Raw genomic sequence first — 21,918 nt, 5'->3', positions numbered from 1 at the left:
CAAACCAGTTAGTATCTTCGGCTCACAGTCAGAGGTACCTGGCCTCCCCCGAGGCAATTGAGCGAGATACTGTGTTTACCGTCCGTCTGCGACCTCCGGCAGGCTAGGTAAACAAACCCGGCGATTCTTCTCATTAGTCGTGAGATAGAACACACCCTCTGCTTCTCTGCTTCTCTCTCCCTCCCTGCATTCTCCCAGGGAGGAGAAATGATACAGACAGGAGTCCTTTCTACATGTTTTATTCCTGTCACTCAACAGTACATAGAAATGTGACTGCACCCTTCAGTCTCCATCAGAAGAGTCTCAACTCCTCCCCTGTACTTCCAGCACAGGTCAGATGACACACTGAGCTAACATCCGGTGCTCAGTACAGAGAATAGGCTCCACCTTTTCTCCAACAGTACATCTGCAAAACATAACATCCTGTTTTGCATTCCAGCCATCTGGAGCTGGCTTTTGCCTTGGTGCTTTTTCCCAACATGTACGTCACATCCAGTCTCCCATTCCCGTGGGAATCCAACAGTAACTTGGAGTGTGGAATGCAAAACAATTTCTTGTGACATGCATTCGCTGCTCAGTGAGGAAGCAGAAACCAACAGTGTGTACAGTTGGTCAGTCGCTTTTGCAGAAAGGCTTTTAAGAATAAAAGCAGAAAGCACTCTGCAAGGATACTCTTCTTGTGGACTCTTTTATGCCAACAAGGGTCCGAGGACCAGGCTGAGGCAACAAAGGGAGGTTAGAACCCTTTTTTCTTTTCTGTTTTACAAACACTGACAGGTTATGGGCCCAGTGTTTCTGAGCTTGTGCAGAGTGCAAAACGACTGACAGCATCTGAGCAGGGAGCTGGTGCGTCCTGGTGGTGTATGGAGCTAGTGGCTGTGCGTTGGAGCAGTTGGTGGCAAGCTGTAACTGTCTGCAGTGACGCTGGGGCAGCTAGGATCTGAGGATCAGGAAAGCACTCAACATTGGCTACTGGAACAGTTTGAACTCCTAGAGGACCACAGTAGGCGACTCACAGAGCAGCTACACCAGTACTCTGCAAGGATACTCTTCTCGTGGACTCTTTTATGCCAACAGAACCTTTTTTTTTTTTTTACAAACACTGATATTCTTTTCATCTTGTTTTGTGGGGAGACAGTTGGGAACAAAGGTCCAGAGGAGGGGAGATGGGTTTTTGCACATCTAACATATGAAATGGGCACAAACATCCAACTGCACTCAGCAGGAAAGGCTTTCTGAAAGGCCCATCTGTAGTTAGAGATGCCCTGTTTCCCCTGTGAGAGAAGCAGGCACTCCTGGCGTCCTGTTTACATTTTTTCTCTTGCAGGTAACAGAATGATGCCAGCAAAACCTGATCCGCCTTTTCATGGGGGCAGAAGGGAAGCAGAGGCTGTGGAACCAGATCAGGTCAGGGGAAGCTGCCTTGTGGGGACAGGGGCTGAGGGATGGAGCAATGTCATGGACTGGTTGGGCACAGAGGAATGGTGGGAGGAAGCAGCTGGGGAACCAGGAAGGGAAGACATCTTAGAGACCAAGGAGTGGAGGTGGAGGAAGGATGAGTGATCAGAGGGAGAAGCCTGGGAAGAGGAGGTGTCAGAAGCTGAAGGGGAAACAGGGCTTAGTGAGCTGGGAGACTCTGTGGCAGAATGCAGTGCAGAATCAGAGGCAGAAGAGGAAGGAGGCGAGTGGGAGGAAGGAGGTTGAGAGGCAGAGGTGAGTCAGGAGAAGGAGGAGCCACCAGGGGCTCCCTCTCCTTCTGCCAGAAGCCACCCTCCCTGCTTGTCTCTCAGAGCCAGGAAACCCCCTGCGTTGCAGGAATCTCTGCTAGATTATGCAAACTGACAGACCCTCTGGGAATGAGCTGCTGTTCTCATGAGGCCCGAAACTCAGCCAAGTCTGTGAATATTGTGTTCTTGTTAAGAGAGTGTGAACTCCAGCTGTGAAGTGTGGGATTTCCTACCCATATAACTCTGACACCAGCCTTCTGAATTTCGCCAGTAGGATTCATCTGAAGTTGCAGTTTTCATGGAATCCTAGAGTTGAAAGGGACACCAAGGGTCATCAAGTCCAACCCCCTGCGTTGCTAGATCATCCAAGACAGATGGCCATCCAAAATAGGCTTATCTTATTTCTAGACTGATCACTGAATGCAAAAATTGGTTTCTAAGAAGTGGACAAATGAGAACAAATAGTGGCATGGATTCACCTAACCAGCGCCATCCGCTGGAAAATGGAGCCTGCCCCCCATTCCTCCCCTCCCCCTCTCCATGCCCCCATGAACCCCTTGAATTTGGCTCTAGGGCATTGGGAGGGAACCTTCCCAGAACAACTCACGAGGAGAGGAGAAAGTGGATCCTTCCATTGGGGAAACTGGAATGCTTGCGTAGGCAGAATGACTTGGAAAACACAAGGTGGAGTTCCACCTATTTGCACAAAGACTGATACCCATAACTAAAAGGCAGAATAAAATAAGCATCCATAAATAAAATGTGCAGCAAAGGAATCCTATTGAAATAACACAGCAATTTACAGGAAGGAAACAACAGAGCATTGTGTAGCAGATCATATTTCTGCTGTCTCAGAGGAGGACATTTCCCTTTTTCTTTTAGGGTCCAGTCTGCTTTGAAGATGTCACCATTCGTTTCACGGACGAGGAGTGGGCGTTCCTGGATCCTGACCAGAGAGCTCTGCATAAGGACGTCATGGAGGACACTCGTGGGATCGTGGCCTCTCTTGGTAAGGCTCCGTGTGGGATCATCATATCAGCCTGGAAATTCAAAACATACCTCTCTTTCACAGAGCTCAACAGCGCCCCCTATAACACCTGGGAACCTAACACCCCCACAATAAACAGTAACTTACAGTTTTTTCTTTGAACAATCTTCCTCAAATTATTCCTTTTTCTACCATGACCGGGCTGGTCTGAACTGCCCAGGCCATCTTCAATGTCAGCTTCAGAATTGTTAGGAAAGATAAGTTGTGAGCTTTAGAGCTTACAGGGTTAACAGCTCAGAATGTCCTGCATCTGGGGAGGAGCTTTCTCAACATCCGGGAAAGCTGTTTCTTCGTTCTTTCTGACTTTCGTTTTCTGCTGAGACAAGGAAGACGCAACGTCTGCATCTTCCGATGGTTTATCTTGCTGTACATACAAAAAAGCTTTCTAATTTAGAGGAACAGCAGTGTATTGGACCCTGAGTTCTGCAAGCTCACACACACAAGCAGCACTCGCTCTGCTGCTCTGATACAAGTCCAGGAAATGTGGAGCTTCAGGTTTTCTGTTTTTGTTTTTGCTCCTGTCAGTCTTGGGTTGATCAAAGAAATGACTGACAATGGAGATGGAGGGGATGTTGGGATATTTCCGTTCCACCTTAAAAGGGAGCAGGCTGTGAGTCACAGAGCCTGCGTATTTCCTGTTCACAGGATGTTTATGTTTGCTGTTGCTTTCGATTTCTCTCTCGGTCGAAGACACTGACGCAGAACAGTCATGTCTTTCTTTGTTCTGATCAACGCTGAATAAAGATTTTAAATTTTGCTCTCCTGGGTGCGACTTCTGGCTGTGCATTATCTGCTGATAAAAGGTGTGCATGAGCTCTGGAATGTGACAAGATATTTCTAGAAACAACTCATGTCGCTACTAATCGCTCATACTGCGTGTCTACGGGAGATCGATGGATGTCCGGCAGCCAGCTTGGGGGCCATGATGGACTTTATCTCCCTGGCAGTATCCCAACAGGGGATGCCATGGCTGGGCCAAACAAAATTCATCCCAGAGAAGAGCTAGACTTATTGAATCTCAGGTAGTAGTAGCAGTGATGATGATGATGATGATGAAGATGGTTTACAAACTTAATCTTTTCCGGAACAGGGCTGCTCTTAAATCGATGTACCACTGTAGTAATAATAATATTTTTTATTTATACCCTGCCCATTTGGCTGGGTTGCCCCAGCCACTCTGGACGGCTTCCAACACATATATAAACATGGCTTCCAACACATTTATAAACATGAAGCATAAATAATAATAATCTGATCCCATATAAAAAGAACATTAACTTTAAAGTGAACAACTTCTCCTAGTGGCCAAAATTGTGGAAACCTTTTGTGAAAAGTGTATTTCTGAGATTTGATGGCTCATAACACCACTTTTGTGTGGAGTAAGTAAAGGTAAAGGTACCGCTGCCCGTATGGGCCAGTCGTGTCCGACTCTAGGGTTGTGCGCCCATGTCACTTAAGAGGCCGGGGGCCAGCGCTGTCCAAAGACACTTCCGGGTCACGTGACGAAGCTGCTCTGGCGAGCCTGCACCAGCGCAGCACACGGAAACGCCGTTTATCTTCCCGCTATAAAGCGGTACCTATTTATCTACTTGCACTTAAGGGTGCTTTCAAACTGCTAGGTGGGCAGGAGCTGGGACCGAACGACGGGAGCTTACCCCGCCTCGGGGATTCGAACCGCCGACCATGCGATCGGCAAGTCCTAGGCGCTGAGAGCCAGTGTGGTGTAGTGGTTAAGAGCGGTAGTCTTGTAATCTCGGGAACCGGGTTCGCGTCTCCGCTCCGCCACATGCAGCTGCTGGGTGACCTTGGGCCAGTCACACTTCTTTGAAGTCTCTCAGCCCCACTCACCTCACAGAGTGTTTGTTGTGGGGGAGGAAGGGAAAGGAGAATGTTAGCCGCTTTGAGACTCCTTAAAGGGAGTGAAAGGCAGGATATCAAATCCAAACTCTTCTTCTTCTTCTTCTTCTTCTTACCCACAGCGCCACCCGTGTGGTGTGGAGTAATACCATAAAATTATATATCAATGGAAGGATAATCTAATGAAGAATGTAATGAAAGAACTTTTATGAAGGAGTATTTATTAGAACAGCAGTCATAACCATTGGCAACCTTTAGCTTTAATTAAGGCCTTACAATGCCTTCCCATGATATGAACCAAGTTTTTAGTTCTGCAGCTGTAATAAAGTGAAATCAAGATTAAATTATTGCCTCTGTTAATTGGACTTTATTGCTGGGTTGCTTCTGACTAACAAGTTTCTTTAGTCGGCTCCATAGATTTCTGATTGGGTTAAAGTTTGGGCTATTCCCAGGCCATTCCAGCAGTGTAATATCTTTATCTTGAAAGCACCTTTTGCACACAGCAGCAACATGACATGGAGCGGAATCCTGTTGAAATAGAAAATAGAATATATGTGTGTGTGGTGTGTGTGTGTGTGTGTGTGTGTGTGTAATGTTTCCAAGGGGTTGCTCGAGAGCAAGCAGGCAAATATCTCCCTGCTTGGCTGTGAAGCCTTGCTTTTGCTGCCAAAATAAACCTTACCTGTTCAGAGCGCCACTCTCCCATGGCTGACTCAGTCGCTGGCAGAATCCGTGAGTGGGAGGTTCCTAAACTTTCCCCAGCAAAGCAGCTTATTGACGCCCAGTCTGCGCCTCCCCTCTCTGCGCAAGGAGGCCGTGGGTAACGGAGGACCCCTCTCCTCCCCGCTTTGCCCAGGCAAGTTTTCCTGGCACCGCCTCGCCTCTTCCGACTCCTGCAGCTCCTCTCCACTGGAGGCGTCTTTATTCTCCTCCGTTGAAGGGGAGCTGCTTCCAATGATCCCTGGAGGCTCTCTGTAATCCATTCGGCTTTTCCTCTCTCCCTCCTGAACCGATGGCAGTTCCCTGACAATATGCTTCAGCATCTGGGAAAAGATCACCTGAGGAACGCTTCAGTTTGGGAGCAAGTCTTTCATTTATGCATTTTAGGGCATTTACATTCCCATTAATCATGTAAACTTTGCCCACATCTTTTGCTGCCATACAACCCCAGATCATGACACTATCTGGGTGTTTCACGGTCGGTGTAATGCAAGTGAATGTAAATCTTCTCTGATTCTTCTCACGTATGTCATGCCATCACTACCAAGCAAGGAGATTTGGGTCTCATCACACCAAATAACATTGTCCCATTGTTCCGCTGTCCTGTTAACATGGGTTTAATGTTTTCAACCTTTGCTTGAGAGATGACAATGGCTTTTTCCTTAGAATTATAACATTTTGACCAGTCCTTGCACTCAACTTCACATTACATTGTGCCATGTCATCTTGTATACACCCAGATGATTTTCTTCTGACAAACACTGACAAACTGGAACGTGTCCAGAGGAGGGCAACCAAAATGGTCAAAGGCCTGGAAACGATGCCTTATGAGGAACGGCTAAGGGAGCTGGGCATGTTTAGCCTGGAGAAGAGGAGGTTAAGGGGTGATATGATAGCCATGTTCAAATATATCAAAGGATGTCACATAGAGGAGGGAGAAAGGTTGTTTTCTGCTGCTCCAGAGAAGCGGACACGGAGCAATGGATCCAAACTACAAGAAAGAAGATTCCACCTAAACATTAGGAAGAACTTCCTGACAGTAAGAGCTGTTTGACAGTGGAATTTGCTGGCAAGGAGTGTGGTGGAGTCTCCTTCTTTGGAGGTCTTTAAGCAGAGGCTTGACAACCATATGTCAGGAGTGCTCTGATGGTGTTTCCTGCTTGGCAGGGGGTTGGACTCGATGGCCCTTGTGGTCTCTTCCAACTCTATGATTCTATGATTCTATGTAGGGACAGTCTCTCCACTCGTCCATTGTCACTTGCCTTTGTGCACCTTTCCCTGCCATTACCAGTCTGATTTTGTAGTGACTGAGTCTCCTTATACCTCTTCAAAAATATAGAAATGCCTGCTTTGGTTAAGTTTTTCCTAATCTTTCATCAATTTCTTCAAAACTGTAGCCTTGTTCACTTAACAGTACAATTTTACATCGCTTTCTGGGTGACCAGTCAACTCTTTGTGCCATTTCTATAATTTTATTATGTTTTACAAGAACACATTTTTAATATGATTTTTATTAATTTTCCAATAAAAACAAATTTATAACATCATTAAACATCAAAAACTCATCACATATCTTTTTTTTCTTTTAGACTTCCATCAACATGTCTGATAATTTTCCGTAATTATCACAGATCTTAATTTATATTGCATTATATATATCCTTTCTTACCATGTTGTTTAAACAATATTTCTACCAAATCTTCTTACAGAGCTTTTTGAAAACTTACAAATGTTATATCATTATCACAAATATTTTTAATATATTCTGTAAATTTACTCCAGTCCTCAGTGAATCTTTGGTCTCGTCGGTTGCGACTCCTCCCTGTCAATCTGTCCAGTTCCGCGTAATCCATTAATTTCAATCTCCATTCTTCAATCGTAGGCATTTCTTCTTGTTTCCATTTCTGGGCCAAAAGAGTTCTGGCTGCTGTTACTGCATACAGAAATACTTTCTGATCGTTCCTTTTTATTTCACCACCTAATATTCCTAATAGAAATGCTTCTGGGTTTTTAACAAATGTATATTTCAGTATTTTCTTTATCTCATTATATATCATTTCCCAGAAGCACTTCATTTTTTTACATTCCCACCACATGATAAAATGTCCCTTCTTTCTCTTTACATTTCCAACATTTATTACTCACCTTAGACATCTTACTTAATTTAACTGATGTTATATACCATCGATATTTTCATAACATTTTCTTTAATTGTGGTACATGCCGTAAATCTCATCCCTTCCTTCCACAATTTTATCCAATCATCAAATTGAATGTTATATCCAAAGTCTTTGGCCCATTGAATCATAACTGATTTAACCTCTTCATCCTTCAAATGCCATTCTAATAATAATTTATACATCATAGATAAATTTTTAACTTCGTTATTCAATACTTCTCGTTGAAACCTAGATTCTTTTTCAGAATAGCCTCTTTCTGCAACCTCTTTTCTAAACATTTCATTAATCTGAAAATAATGCAGCCAATCGTTTACATATTCTTTCACTTCTTCATATGGTTTCATTTTCCACTTACTTCCCTCTTTCTCAATTAAACTTCCATATGTTATCCACCTCCCAGTCATATTGATCTTTTTAACACTCATCGCCTCTAATGGTGATAACCAGTGTGGTATTTTTGGTTCAAGTAGGTTTTTGTACCTACCCCATACCTCATTCAGAGATCCTCTAATAATATGATTTTTGAAACCTTTATGCACTCGTTTTTTTTCATACCATAAACATGTGTGCCAACCGAATCTATTGTCATATCCTTCCAAATCTAACAAATCTCTATTTTCTAATTTCATCCATTCTTTCAACCAACATATGCACGTTGCTTCTTAATATAATCTCATATCTGGCAGGGCCAAGCCTCCCCTCTCTTTTAAATCTGTTAACAACTTAAATTTTATTCTCGGCTTTTTGCCCTGCCAGATGTATCTTGAAATCAACATCCATAAGATGCCACCAAACGAATAAAAGTCTGTGTTAAATCTCAAAGAGAGGGGAAGAGAAGGAGAAGGGCAAAAGCCTCCCCCATCAAAGATACAAAAATGGCGCAGTTCGCTTCTTTGTATCCCATTCAAATACTCCACAGAGAAGGAGGGAGGGGGGGTATGAACTTCAGAGGGCAAAAACACTCCTAATTCCTCTCAAACTTCTTTTAAACTTCCACCAAATTAAGGTAAAGAAACAGTATTTTCCCTCTTAGTATCTTCTGTCTCTCTTCACAGGCTAGAATTAATAAATCAGTCCGTCGCTGCCAATTGGGCAGATCTTTTTAAAAACAAAAGTAGAAAGCTCTTGGAGTCTTCTCCCCCAACATTTCCCACCGACTCACTGATAAGACTATTAATTGCCTTCCAAATGACTCTCCCCCTTTTCTCTATCTTTATAATCCTTATACTCCTTATAGTCCTTTAAAAGGCAGTCAAATAAATTATCAGTTTAATCCTTTTGCCTTGACTTACGTTTTTGTCCCGCTCTGAAGATTGTTCTTGTGTGTAGTTTAAATTCCAGGCAAGGCTGACCTCCTTTTTTCCACCTTACCCACTTCAAATTGGCTCTAATCCATGGATTTGTATTTTTAAAAGTCCCAATTCGATTTCTTAATGTTCGAGAGCTGATCGCTTCTGTGTGCAAGCTCGGAGCTTCGCTCTTGAGGGATAGAAATGGCCTCCTGCTGTCCGCTTCTCTACCCCACCGCTCTCGTCGCCTCCCAAAAAGAGGTTACTTGGCAGCCGGAGGATAAGCTCTTGGACCGTGCCGGGACCCTGCCCCCTGAATATCCTTTCAAGGGTGTTTGGGGGGCTGCGGCGCTCTTGCAGCACTCCCTTTTTCCCTCAAAAGCTGGATTCTCTCAGCACTGAGGAATCCCGCTTGCTTTCACTCCGGCAATCCCCGGAAGCCTCCTCAACTCTTTGTGCCATTTCTATAATTTTATTATGTTTTACAAGAACACACACAAAAAAACAACCAACTTGAAAGCAATCACAAAAGACACTGACAAAAGTCAACCTAAGCAATTTGTCCTTTTTTCTGGTTATTTGGCTATAGCATTAGATAGAATACAGGTAATTGAACAATTTCCATTGATACATAATTTTATGATATTACTCGAAAAGAAGCAGTGTTATGAGCCATCAAACCACTGAAATACACTTTTCTCCAAAAGTCTTCCACAATTTTGACCACTACTGTATATCAAACAAAGCAACATTCAGCACCTCAACAGAATCTCATAATAAATATGTTGGTTATTGACAAACAACAAAGGTAAGAAACACACTGAACTCCCTTAAGTTCTTCTCCATTTGTTCCTGAGGCTCTAATCCCTTTTTGTCTCCATTGCAGATTGTGATGAATCAGAAATCGAGAATGAAGGTGATCACGATAAAATCCCCAGAGAGGAGAAGCCACGTAAAAAATTGGAGTTTGGAGAAAGCTGCAGTCAGCGCTCCCATTCCACTTCCCATCAACAAAATATCCTTGGAAAGAAACTCTATCAGTGTGTGGAATGTGGAAAGAGCTTCAGTAGGAGAACCGTTCTCACTTCCCATCAAAGAATTCATACTGGGGAGAAACCCTATCAGTGTGTGGAATGTGGAAAGAGCTTCACTCATAGCTCCTCTCTCACTTCCCATCAAAGAATTCATACTGGGGAGAAACCCTATCAGTGTGTGGAATGTGGAAAGAGCTTCACTGAAAGCTCCTCTCTCACTTCCCATCAAAGAATTCATACACGGGAGAAACGCTATCAGTGTGTGGAATGTGGAAAGAGCGTCACTCATAGCTCCTCTCTCACTTCCCATCAAAGAATTCATACAGGGGAGAAACCCTATCAGTGCATGGAATGTGGAAAGAGCTTCAGTAGGAGCACTGAACTCACTTCCCATCAGAGAATTCATACAGGGGAGAAACCCTATCAGTGTGTGGAATGTGGAAAGAGCTTCACGTGTGGCTCCTCTCTCACTTCCCATCAAAGAATTCATACAGGGGAGAAACCCTATCAGTGTGTGGAATGTGGAAAGAGCTTCACTCAGAGCTCCTCTCTCACTTCCCATCAAAGAATTCATACAGGGGAGAAACCCTATCAGTGCGTGGAATGTGGAAAGAGCTTCAGTAAGAGATCCAATCTCACTTCCCATCAAAGAATTCATACAGGGGAGAAACCCTATCAGTGCGTGGAATGTGGAAAGAGCTTCAGTAAGAGATCCAATCTCACTTCCCATCAGAGAATTCATACAGGAGTCAGACCTGAGGGATGCTCCTCCATCCACGATGCAGCTACCAGTAGACCTTTGACACTGGCTCAGCAGAGCACACCTTGCTGTGTTAATCTGTAGGTGAGCTGGCAGAACAAAAGGTCCTCTCAAGGTGAGTGGAAAGGAGGGGAGTAATAGAATCATAGAATTGTCAAGTTGGAAGGTACCACAAGGTGCTTCTAGTCCAATTCCCCACATTTAGGCACTTTTTTGTCCTCCTGGCCACCCTTCTTATCATATGTATTTATTGTTTATGACCTCCGGGGTTGCTGAATGCACTCCTTTTAAGTTTTCATTCATTTCCCCCAAAAATATGCATGCTTAACTAGTGTTTGTAGTTTAACTTTTCCCCCGTGGGGTCTGTTGAAATGCTCAGAAGAAATCTGATTGGTTCTTATGAACACTCTGTAAAAGTTCTTTTGTGAATAAAACGACCTGGGCCGAGGGGTAGACAGAGAGAGACACAGACAGAGATTATTATACGCACCCTTCCCAGAGTCTTGCTGGTTCAAGCCTCTGTGTGTATTCTTATTAATCAGAGTTCAATCCTCCCTTTACTTTGGGAACGCCTCACTTCCCCGTCCCCGGGCGAAATCCCCTGGCCTTTCATTGGTAGAGCTGCCACCACGCCAGTAGCAGGGACTGACTGAGCGGGCGGCGAGATGCTTTCAGCCTCGGACACTTGGTGGGTTCTGAAATGACCGTGCAGGCCAGATTCACGACCCTGGCGGGCTGGATTCGGCCCGTGGGACATAGTATGAGGACCCCTGGTCTTCAATGAGTGGCAGCTCCCCAGAGTTTCAGGCAGGGATTTCGTCCAGCCCTTGCAGGAGTTGTCAGGGGTTGACTTTGGGATATTCTGCATGCCAAGCAGATGCTCTTGGTTCCCCATATTTCACTAGACTTTCGACATTATGCTATTAGCAACCGTGGAGATTCCACCTGCCTCTTTCGAAAGAACACTCACCTGATCAATTTAATTAATTAATTAATTAATTAAATAATAATAATAATAATAATAATTTATTTATTTTTTTAAAAAAATGTTTATTAGGATTTTACAATAAACACAGGTTTAACAAACTAAAAAGAAAACATAGAGAGAAAAAGAAAAAAGATAACAAGAAAAATACAAAAAATTACAACAACAAAAAATCCTAGAAGAAAAAAAAAGAAAATACAAAATACAAAAAACGGATGACTAAAAAAATGACTGGCAGAATCCGAGACCAGGGAGAAGAGTTGGTGGAAGAAGATTGGAAGAAATTTAAAGACTATCTACAGAAATATTGTAAAATTAATGAATGACAGAATGATGTTGGATAGTAATTAAGGGGTTTCCAGCTGTAATGCTCTAAGAGAATATGAAAAAAAGGGTTATAAATGGGTAAAAGCTTAATGGCAAGGATTTGCTGAACCAATGAACTGAAGTGGAATACAAAAAAGGGAGGTATGAGGAGGTCCCGGAAATAAGCTAAAGGAAAATAAGTAATAGAAAATATGTGTGTTTTTAACTGTTTTTATTTTGTATTTTTCTTTTTCTTTTTCATTTTTACTGTAATATTTTTAAAAATCTTAATAAATATTTTATAAAAAAAAAAAGAGTGCGCACACGGTGAAATCCAGAAATTTGTCGGGTGCGTATCCCAAAGGATACGTAACTGGAGGTGACTGTAAGTAGAGGTACCACTGTATTAGGAACACAGCAATACATTCTTGTGTGTTTCTATTTGCAAACTACCCCCGTCTCTGAGCGGTGAGACTCCAGGGATCCCTGGCCCATCTTCGGTTTCCTTGAAACGAAGGTCAGCGGAGACTGTGGTGTCTTTATGTTAGATAGTTTTATTTACTCTCATATTTAACCTGAGTGTCTTCTCTTTGGCAATCACTCGTAGCCGAGTAAGATTGTCTTCCATAAACATGGTTTTAACAATGGGTCCATAAATGACTGTGGAGGCCAATTCTGGATCCACATGTCCTTCCACAGTGGGGACATTGTCTGGGCAGTGTGGGTTTGCCAAGTGTGCCTTCTTCTTGGCACGTTTCTCCTTTGTGTACTGAGTTCAACTGTCTTCAAAGCCATGACACCTTTGGTAAACACCAATTGGACACCAATTGGAGCGCTCGCAGGCAAGTGTTTCCCAGTTGTTAGTGTTTATACTACATTTTTTTAGATTTGCCTTGAGACAGTCCTTAAACCTCTTTTGTTGACCAGCAGCATAACGCTTTCCATTTTTATGGTCGGAATAGAGTAGTTGCTTTGGAAGACGTCAGGCATCCGCACAACATGACCAGTCCAATGAAGTTGATGTTGAAGAATCATTGCTTCAACACAGGTGATCTTTGCTTCTTCCAGTACACTGGCCTTAGTTCGCCTGTCTTCCCAAGTGATGCGTAAAAGTTTTCAGAGACACTGTTGATGGAATCTTTCAAGGAATTGGAGATGGCGTTTATAAGTGGTCCATTTATTTTTTGAAATGAAACAAAATTTACAGTAAGATGGGAAAGAATGTTTATTTTTGTATACTTCCACTTTATATATTTTTTTTGGGGGGGGGGATCCTACTTTTTCTGATTGCATTATCAAAACTCATCTTCCACGTTGCATCTCCTTCTATTCTTGAGAGAGATAAGACTCTCAGCCTGCCTTTGTTGCAGAGTAGTTCTGTTGGGATTTTGCATAGACTTCAGCTGAGGAAAGGAAAGCTCAGCTGAGCAATTGGTGACCATTAATGTGAAAAATCCAGCATGGGAAATGTCTGAATTGCCCCCTTCCCTTGATGCCCTGAGCATGTGCTTATTTTGCTGAATGCTTAATCCGGTCCTGGGTAATGGCCTTGAGGGGTGGGCTAGGGCAGCCAGCCTGAGCAGGGGGCACCATTCTCTCAACCCAGGGAACTTTGCTGATCTGAGGAAGCTAGATCTGTCTAGCTCAGTACAGATGACACCGGCATTTACCCAGGAGCAAGCCTCATTGTATTCAAAGGGATTAACTTCTTCTGAGTAGGCCTGGTTAGGACTGTGCTATGAGCTACATAGCTGGGGGTCCCCGGTTCCAGCCTCTGCCCTTGTGTAATTTGGTGACTTTAGCTAGGCCCCTGTCTCAGCCTCAGGAGCCCCCACAGCTGCAATACGGGGAGAGTATAGCACTGGCCTACTTTACTGGGTGTTGTAACCATATAGGGCTGCTGAGCATCCTTGCCACAGGCCATGTTCCATCACCTGAACCCTGTGATGAAGTGCTGAGCAGCAAAGCACTCCTGGGAATTCCCCTTATCCTTCCCCCAGAAGAGTTGCTCCAACTCACACCCTCAACACCCACCCACTGCAGTTCAGGGCGGCTCCCCCACCCTCCTGCACAACTGGTAATTAAATACACATTTAGATCCAGGCTGAATCTGTGTGTGATTGTAGCAATTCTCATCAGATGGTGCAAATCTGCTGGGACCTTGCCTCCTCCCTGAGCAAGAGGTGCATAAAAACCTCTGAGTTCCAACTTCTGCCTTCTGTCTTTCCTGGGCATCCTGCCTGTTGCCTGTTGGCCACCCCAGGAGATGCCCTCGCCTTCTACCAGCTGCTGCTGCTGCTGACACGGGAACAGGTAAATACAGGGAATCCTGTGGCTTCCAGAAACTGCTACTGAATTTCAGAAATGTCCTTGGATCAAAATGGGGAAAGGTAGCTGGGTTCTCTTGAGAGTGTTGGGTGAGCCAACGTGAAGCTGATTAAAGACTGAGGAGTGGAGTGGTTGTTCTGTGGTATTATGGCAGTGGACAAAGCTGTAATGCAACTTTTGAATAAATGCATGTTTAATTTAAAAAATAATGTAGAAGAGGTGTGTCTGTCAATTTTGGTTTCTCTCAGTTTCTCTTTTTTGAGTCTCATGTTTCCTTTGCCCCATTTCTGCACCAGTTTGTGGTTTATTTTTAATGGGTGCACAGAAACACAAACACACTTTTGCTTACCGCCTTGTCCAGCCGACACACTTTTGCACGCCATTTGCCACAAGGCAATGCGTTTTTGTCCCTTGTTCCCATTAACCCGTGGTTGCGTGCAGTTTCCCCTTAATAAACACATTTTTGTGTTGGCGGAAAGGCTGCAAATTTTGAGAAGTGCAGATTTTCAAGGCTAGCTGCATTTTGGACTGCTTAGTGGTTCAGGAAGAGCAAATTAGGCTGGTTTATGTTGAACTGTAAACTGAATGAACTTCGCTCCCTATTCCTAATCCAAAGTTTCCTCAGATAAATAGTAGAGTCTGCTCTTGCTGGAGAAAGTGTTGCCTCTGCATGTAGAACTGATTTAAGACCCAACTTTGGAAACAAACAACAGGATCCCAAGCATGTCTAATTCTCACTGATCTTAACCTTACCAGTGAATCGTGGAGAAGGATTAGCCCACTTCATAGAAAGTGAACCATTCCTATTTGGAATGGTTTTGTGTATCTTACAATTGTTTCTTATCATTGTGTGTTCTATTGCTGGAATTCCATCCCTGTGAATGGAACAAAACAAATAAAGTTTGGAAAGTTATTCAATTTTTGCTTGAGGCACTGCTTGGATCCTTGCCAGGGTTATTTGTTGCTCTTGACACACACAGATTCACACACATAGCACAAGTCCTTCTGGCTGAGCTCATTCCCTGCTCAGCATGCTGCAAAGAATCCAGGTCATGTGCTACCACCTTGACAGTGTTGAGGGACAGAGGGATTGGCGCTCAGGATGGATGGTCCTCATTCAGGCACATCTCATATGACCAACAGCTATGCCAGTTCCTGGAAACCATAGCGGGCGAGAGCGCTGCTCTTGTGCGTGAATCCTTCTTGTGGGTTCCCCACTGGTATCTGGTTGGCCACTGTAAAAACAGGATGCCACTTGAGATGGGCTGTGACCCTGTTTTGTCAGCTTCTTCTTATGTTCTTAACACATCTAAACGCTTGCTTCCTTTCAGAAAGGCCACCATGTTTCAGAAGTGAGCAGGCCCACGTCCCCAGTTCTGGCATGTCAGCTGCTAACTGGACTCTGCTCCACCCCTCCACCTTCATCCTTCTTGGGATCCCGGGACTGCAAGCCTTCCATGCCTGGATTTCCATCCCCTTCTGCTCCATCTACATCCTCTCCCTTCTGGGGAACTGCCTCCTCTTGACGGTCATCAAGAAGGAGACCAGCCTCCATGAGCCCATGTACTTGTTCCTCTGCATGCTGGCAGTGGCAGATCTTGTGGTCTCGACTACCACCTTACCGAAAATCCTAGCTATATTCTGGCTTCAGGACAGAGGCATCCACACCAGTGCCTGCCTGGCCCAGGTGTTCCTGATCCATTCCTTCTCCACCATGGAGTCGGGCTTCTTCGCTGCCATGGCCTTCGACCGTTACGTGGCAATATGCAACCCGCTGAGACACTCCGCCATCTTGACCAAAACCGTTGTGATCAAGATTGGGCTGGCTGTTTTGATTCGGGGGGCAGTGCTCCTGCTGCCCCACCCTTTCCTGCTGAAGCGGCTCCCATACTGCAGGGGAAATGTCATCTCCCACACCTACTGTGAGTTCATGGCGCTGGTGAAACTGACCTGTGCAGATACCCGTGCCCCCAGAGCATACAGCTTGACTGTTGCCTTCCTGACTGGGGGGCTGGATTTCACCTTCATCATCCTGTCCTACACCCTGATCCTGCGGACGGTCTTCCAGCTGCCTTCCAAGGAGGCGCGGGCCAAATCCCTGGGCACTTGCGGCTCCCACATCTGTGTCATCCTGATCTCGTACACTCCGGCATTCTTCTCCTTCCTCACCCACCGATTCGGCCACAGGGTCAACCCCTGCGTCCACATTATTGTTGCCAACATCTATGTCTTGATTCCGCCCATGATGAATCCCATCATCTATGGGGCAAAGACAAAGAAGATCCGAGAAAGCATCCTAAGAACCCTTGGGGTCTCCTCTGCTGGAAACATGGAAATGAGAAAATAGGGCCCTGCATCATCCCAGTGGGACTGAACTGAATAAGCTCAGTGGCGTAGCATGGGGGGTGCAGGGGGGGGCCGGCTGCACCGGGCGCAACATCGGGGGTGGGCGCGCTCGCACTCGCAGCTCTCTGCCCCTACCTGGCTCACTCACTCTCTCTCACTGCAGTGCTGGCTGTGCGAATCCGATCCGAGCCGCTGGGTCGCCGCCCACTGTGGAGGGGGTGGGTGCCAGGCGTGCGGTGCGGAGAGAGAGCGAGGGACTATCTGGGGGAGGGACAGTGCAGCGGCCGCCCAGCGCAGCGCTGAGCGCGGGAGAGAACCACACCATACCAGCCCAGGCAGCAGCAAGAAGAAGCTGGCAGCGGAGGCAGGTTAGGGGTTAGGGGGCGGCAGGGCGCAAATTACTTGCCTTGCCCCGGGTTAGGGGGCGCAAATTACTTGCCTTCCCCCGGGTGCTGACAACCCATGCTACGCCGCTGAATAAGCTTACATTTATTTTTGTTCTGCACCTTCCCTGTTTCTGTTATGAGGCTACCACATAAGTCCCAGCAGTAGAAACATTAATGTTTTCTGCCTGAGAGCATATTCCTTGTTTTCCTGTTTGCTGCTGTTCATAGAATCATAGAGTTGGAAGAGACCACAAGGGCCATCAAGTCCAACCCCCTGCCAAGCAGGAAACACCATCAGAGTACTCCTGACATATGGTTGTCAAGCCTCTGCTTAAAGACCTCCAAAGAAGGAGACTCCACCACACTCCTTGGCAGCAAATTCCACTGTTGAACAGCTCTTACTGTCAGGAAGTTCTTCCTAATGTTTAGGTGGAATCTTCTTTCTTGTAGTTTGGATCCATTGCTCCGTGTCCGCTTCTCTGGAGCAGCAGAAAACAACCTTTCTCCCTCCTCTATGGGACATCCTTTTATATATTTGAACATGGCTATCATATCACCCCTTAACCTCCTCTTCTCCAGGCTAAACATGCCCAGCTCCCTTAGCCGTTCCTCATAAGGCATCGTTTCCAGGCCTTTGACCACTTTGGTTGCCCTCCTCTGGACACGTTCCAGTTTGTCAGTGTCCTTCTTGAACTGTGGTGCCCAGAACTGGACACAGTACTCCAGGTGAGGTCTGACCAGAGCAGAATACAGTGGCACTATTACTTCCCTTGATCTAGATGCTATACTCCTATTGATGCAGCACAGACTTGCATTGGCTTTTTTAGCTTCCGCGTCACACTGTTGGCTCATGTCAAGTTGGTGGTCAACCAAGACTCCTAGATCCTTTTCACATGTACTGCTCTCAAGCCAGGTGTCACCCATCTTGTATTTGTGCCTCTCATTTTTTTTGCCCAAGTGCAATACTTTACATTTCTCCCTGTTAAAATTCATCTTGTTTGTTTTTGCCCAGTTCTCTAATCTGTCAAGGTCGTTTTGAAGTATGATCCTGTCCTCTGGGGTGTTAGCCACCCCTCCCAGTTTGGTGTCATCTGCAAATTTGATCAGGATGCCCTTGAGTCCATCATCCAAGTCGTTGATAAAGATGTTGAATAAGACTGGGCCCAAGACAGAACCCTGTGGCACCCCACTAGTCACTCTTCTCCAGGATGAAGAGGAACCATTGATGAGCACCCTTTGGGTTCGGTCAGTCAGCCAGTTACAAATCCACTGAGTGGTAGCATAGCCAAGACCGCATTTTACCAGCTTCTTTACAAGAATATCATGGGGCACCTTGTCAAATGCCTTGCTGAAATCAAGGTAGGCTACATCCACTGCGTTCCCTTCATCTACCAGGCTTGTAATTCTGTCAAAAAACGAGATCAGGTTAGTCTGACATGACTTATTTTTCAGAAATCCATGCTGACTATTGGTGATCACAGCATTCCTTTCTAGGTGCTCACAGACTGTTTGCTTAATGATCTGCTCCAGAATCTTCCCGGGTATTGATGTCAGACTGACTGGGTGGTAATTATTTGGGTCCTCTCTTTTCCCCTTTTTGAAAATAGGGACAACATTTGCCCTCCTCCAGTCTGCCGGGACTTCGCCTGTTCTCCAGGAATTCTCAAAGATGACTGCCAGTGGTTCAGAGATCACATCTGCCAGTTCTTTTAATACTCTTGGATGCAGTTCATCTGGCCCTGGAGACTTGAATACATCTAAACTAGCCAAGTATTCTGGTACTATCTCCTTAGTTATTCTGGGCTGTGTTTCCTCTGCTGGATCATTTGCTCCAAATTCTTCAGGTCGGGCATTGTTTTCTTTATCGGAGAAGACTGAGGCAAAGAAGGCATTGAGGAGTTCAGCCCTTTCTGTGTCCCCTGTTTGCATTTCACCATCTTCTCCTCTGAGTGACCCCACTGTTTCTTTGTTCTTCCTTTTGCTACGAACATACCCATAAAAGCCTTTTTTGTTGCTTTTAACCTCTCTAGCAAGCCTGAGTTCATTCTGTGCTTTAGCTTTTCTGACTTTGTGTCTACACGTGCTGGCTATTTGTTTGAATTCCTCTTTGGTGGTTTCCCCCCTTTTCCATTTTTTGTACACATCCTTTTTTAATCTTAACTCAGTTAAAAGTTCTTTAGATAGCCAACCAGGCTTCTTTAGGCACCTTCCATGTTTCCGTCTCATTGGTATTGCCTGACGTTGTGCTTTTACTATCTCCCTCTTAACAAACTCCCAGCCATCATGAACTCCCTTTCCTTTTAGTATTACTGTCCATGGGATCTCACCCAGCACTTCCCTAAGTTTTATGAAGTCGGCTTTCTTAAAGTCAAGAAATTGAGTCCTAGTATGCTTGGCTGCTCCTTTCCGCTGTATAGTAAACTTCAGAAGAGCATGATCACTCGCGCCTAACGATCCTTCCACTTCTACCCCACTAACCAGGTCATCAACATTGGTTAGGACCAGATCTAAAATGGCTGTTCCTCTTGTTGCTTCTCCCACTTTCTGGACAATGAAGTTGTCTGCAAGGCCAGTGAGCAATCTGTTTGACCTGGGGCCCAAGCACTGCCGCCTCGCTGGCCATGACTCCCTGTTGGGCCCCTCACTGCTCCTTTCCCCTTCCTTGCGCCTCACCAATGCCACAGGTGGCCTGGGCAGGGACAGCAGACACCGCTGCTGCTGAAGCTGCCCCTCCCGGCCCGCTCGCCGGCCCAGGCTGAAGAGGAAGGCGCCCAGGCAGAGAGAAAGAGGGCTTCAGCCCGGCACCTCTGAAGTGGGTGGGCGGCAGGCAGGATAGGGAGAAGGGAGACTGCCGGGGTGGAGGGGAGGTCCACCATCCATCCAGGTGCAGAGACCCCGCCTCCTCCTCTGCCTTCCCTTGGCCAGGAAGCAGCGTCTCTCCTGGACCCTGCCCCCCCGGGCTGGGCTCTTCAGCATGGGGCGAGAGCAATGACCAGAGCAGCAGCAGCCCCAGGAAGGAGCTGAGCAGCAGCACCGTGCACAAGAGGAAGGCCAGCTTCAGCTGCAACCTCAGCGCCAGCCCCACAAGCTCGCCAAAGCCGCCAGCCCCCTCGCTGCTCCATCCTGCATCACTCTCTGCTCAGCCCCCCACTGCTGTGGGAGCCATGGGTGGCTGCGTGTTGGCGGTGGCTCAATGAATGAAAGGCCATGTTGGAGTTCACCAATCAGTTCCCGCACCGCTGAAAAGCCAGGCTGAGATGCTTGCCACCCCACAGACACTTGACGGGTTTTCAGATGGCCGTTCTAGTCCAGATTCGTGGCCCTTTCAGGCCGCATCTTGCCCCTGGGCCATAGTTTGCCGACCCCTGCAATATTCATTCATGATTCCCCATCCACCAGATGCCTAGCCAATCAAGAACTATCATTCAAATAGCTGTCAAACCGACTACCAATCAGAAGAATCCATTTTGACAGCAACAACGATGCACTTATACAATAGCGCCCCCTAACAAGGGCTCCCCTGGAACTGCAGCTGTCAAAGCCTGCGTTGCAGACCCAGCTCAGGTGAGGGGAAGTCTCTTCTTAGATTCTCATCCACCTATGTTCAACTTATATCGACATGTATAGAGCTCAGCTGAAGTATGCGGAACTTTTAAAAGGAGAAGCACCCTTTGTTTGGGGGTTCTCTCTGCTCCTTGCAGCTTGAAGTCTTGTTGCAACAATAAAGATCAGGCCTCCTAACTGCTGTTCTGCTTCATTATCTTGGCCAGGGCCTTTTGTTTAATGATCCAACTTAAGCCCGGGGAACACCCCACAACAGGTGGGATCTCACCGTTTAACACTTCAAAACCTGCAGTTCCCCATCTGACCTCCGGGGAGGCAGTCAGTTCCCTAAGATGCTGGCAGAGTTCAGGTTCCGCTCTCTGTGCATTGGTACCTTTCTCGGTCTCCTGCCATCACTCTCCCTCGCAGACACCTAGATCTTAACATCTTTCCTTAAAGGGGTGGGGTTTGAGAAAAAGAGCAGGGCCCTCCCTCCAAAATGCTTCCCAAGTTTCCAGAGGCCTCTCCAACCATTCCCCTGGCAGTACGACTCCTGGGTCCATTAACCCTTTCCTGTCCGATCACTCATCTTACAACACTGTGAAATCCTTTTAAGTGCTAAGACATTGCCACAACCAGATGGAGGGTTGCTCCAACTCACACCCTCAACACCCACCCACTGCAGTTCAGGGAGGCTCCCCCTCCCAGCCTGCACAACTGTTCATGAAACACACATTTAGAACCAAGCTGAATCTCAGTGTGATTGTAGCAATTCTCAGCAGATGGTGCAAATCTGATGGGAAAAGATTCCCAGCAGATTTGCACCATCTCCTCCCTGAGCAAGAGGTGCATAAAAACCTCCCAGGTCCAATTTCTGCCTTCTGGAGATGCCCTCCCCTTCTACCTGCTGCTACCACAGGAACAGGTAAATACAGGGAATAAGAACATAAGCAGAGCCTGCTGGATCAGACCAATGGCCTGTCCAGTCCTGCATCCTGTTCTCACAGTGGACAACCAGATGCCTCAATGGGAGACCTGCAAGCAGGATCTGAGCACAAGAGAAATCTCCCCTCCTGCGGCTTCCAGCAACTGCTACTGAATTTCAGAAAAGTCCTTGGATCTTAATGGGGAAGGGGCGAATCTGTTAATCTTGGTTTCTCTCCGTTTCTCCTTGTTCAGCCTTCTGCTTACTTTGCCCCATTTCTGCACCAGTTTCTGATTCATTTATTGAAGTAAGTGCTTCAGTACCAAGTAAGTGCTCACAGATAGGATCGTGCTCACTTTACAGTTTGGTTCTTTCTGCTTTTCTTGGGGAGTAAGTCTGCCTGGGTCCAACCATGGAGCTTTACTTTTAGGTAAATGTGTGCATAAGATTGTGTGGGCTTACTCAAGAGTAAGTCTAACTGAGT

General features: G+C 46.0%; 4 protein-coding genes across 9 annotated transcripts in view; 3 read left to right on the top strand and 1 right to left on the bottom strand.

Annotated features, from left to right (window-relative positions):
- Window positions 1-21,918, top strand: part of LOC308475059 (uncharacterized protein) — a 343,827-nt gene that overhangs the window by 161,461 nt on the left and 160,448 nt on the right. The window lies entirely within an intron of this gene.
- LOC308475087 (uncharacterized protein) overlaps window positions 1-21,918 on the bottom strand; it is a 171,835-nt gene that overhangs the window by 64,273 nt on the left and 85,644 nt on the right. The window lies entirely within an intron of this gene.
- Window positions 1-21,918, top strand: part of LOC308476324 (uncharacterized protein) — a 43,596-nt gene that overhangs the window by 17,452 nt on the left and 4,226 nt on the right. The window contains exons 2-4 of the mRNA XM_081003863.1: window positions 14,033-16,570; window positions 19,892-20,134; window positions 21,689-21,741. Coding sequence (XP_080859989.1) covers window positions 15,529-16,570; window positions 19,892-20,134; window positions 21,689-21,741 — 1,338 coding nt within the window. The 5' untranslated portion in view covers window positions 14,033-15,528. The remainder of the gene's footprint in view (window positions 1-14,032; window positions 16,571-19,891; window positions 20,135-21,688; window positions 21,742-21,918) is intronic.
- LOC308476325 (uncharacterized protein) lies at window positions 562-11,130 on the top strand (the record flags this gene model as incomplete). The annotated part of the gene is made up of 5 exons (XM_081003864.1): window positions 562-577; window positions 1,328-1,407; window positions 2,610-2,736; window positions 2,800-2,853; window positions 9,708-11,130. The coding sequence occupies 5 exons, from the start codon at window positions 562-564 to the stop codon at window positions 10,697-10,699; spliced, it is 1,269 nt and encodes a 422-aa protein (XP_080859990.1). The 3' UTR covers window positions 10,700-11,130.

This window comes from Podarcis pityusensis (genome assembly GCF_964106645.2).
Source record: "Podarcis pityusensis genome assembly, chromosome: 4".
NCBI classification, from domain to species: domain Eukaryota; kingdom Metazoa; phylum Chordata; class Lepidosauria; order Squamata; family Lacertidae; genus Podarcis; species Podarcis pityusensis.
This window is presented reverse-complemented; position numbering and strand designations above follow the sequence as displayed.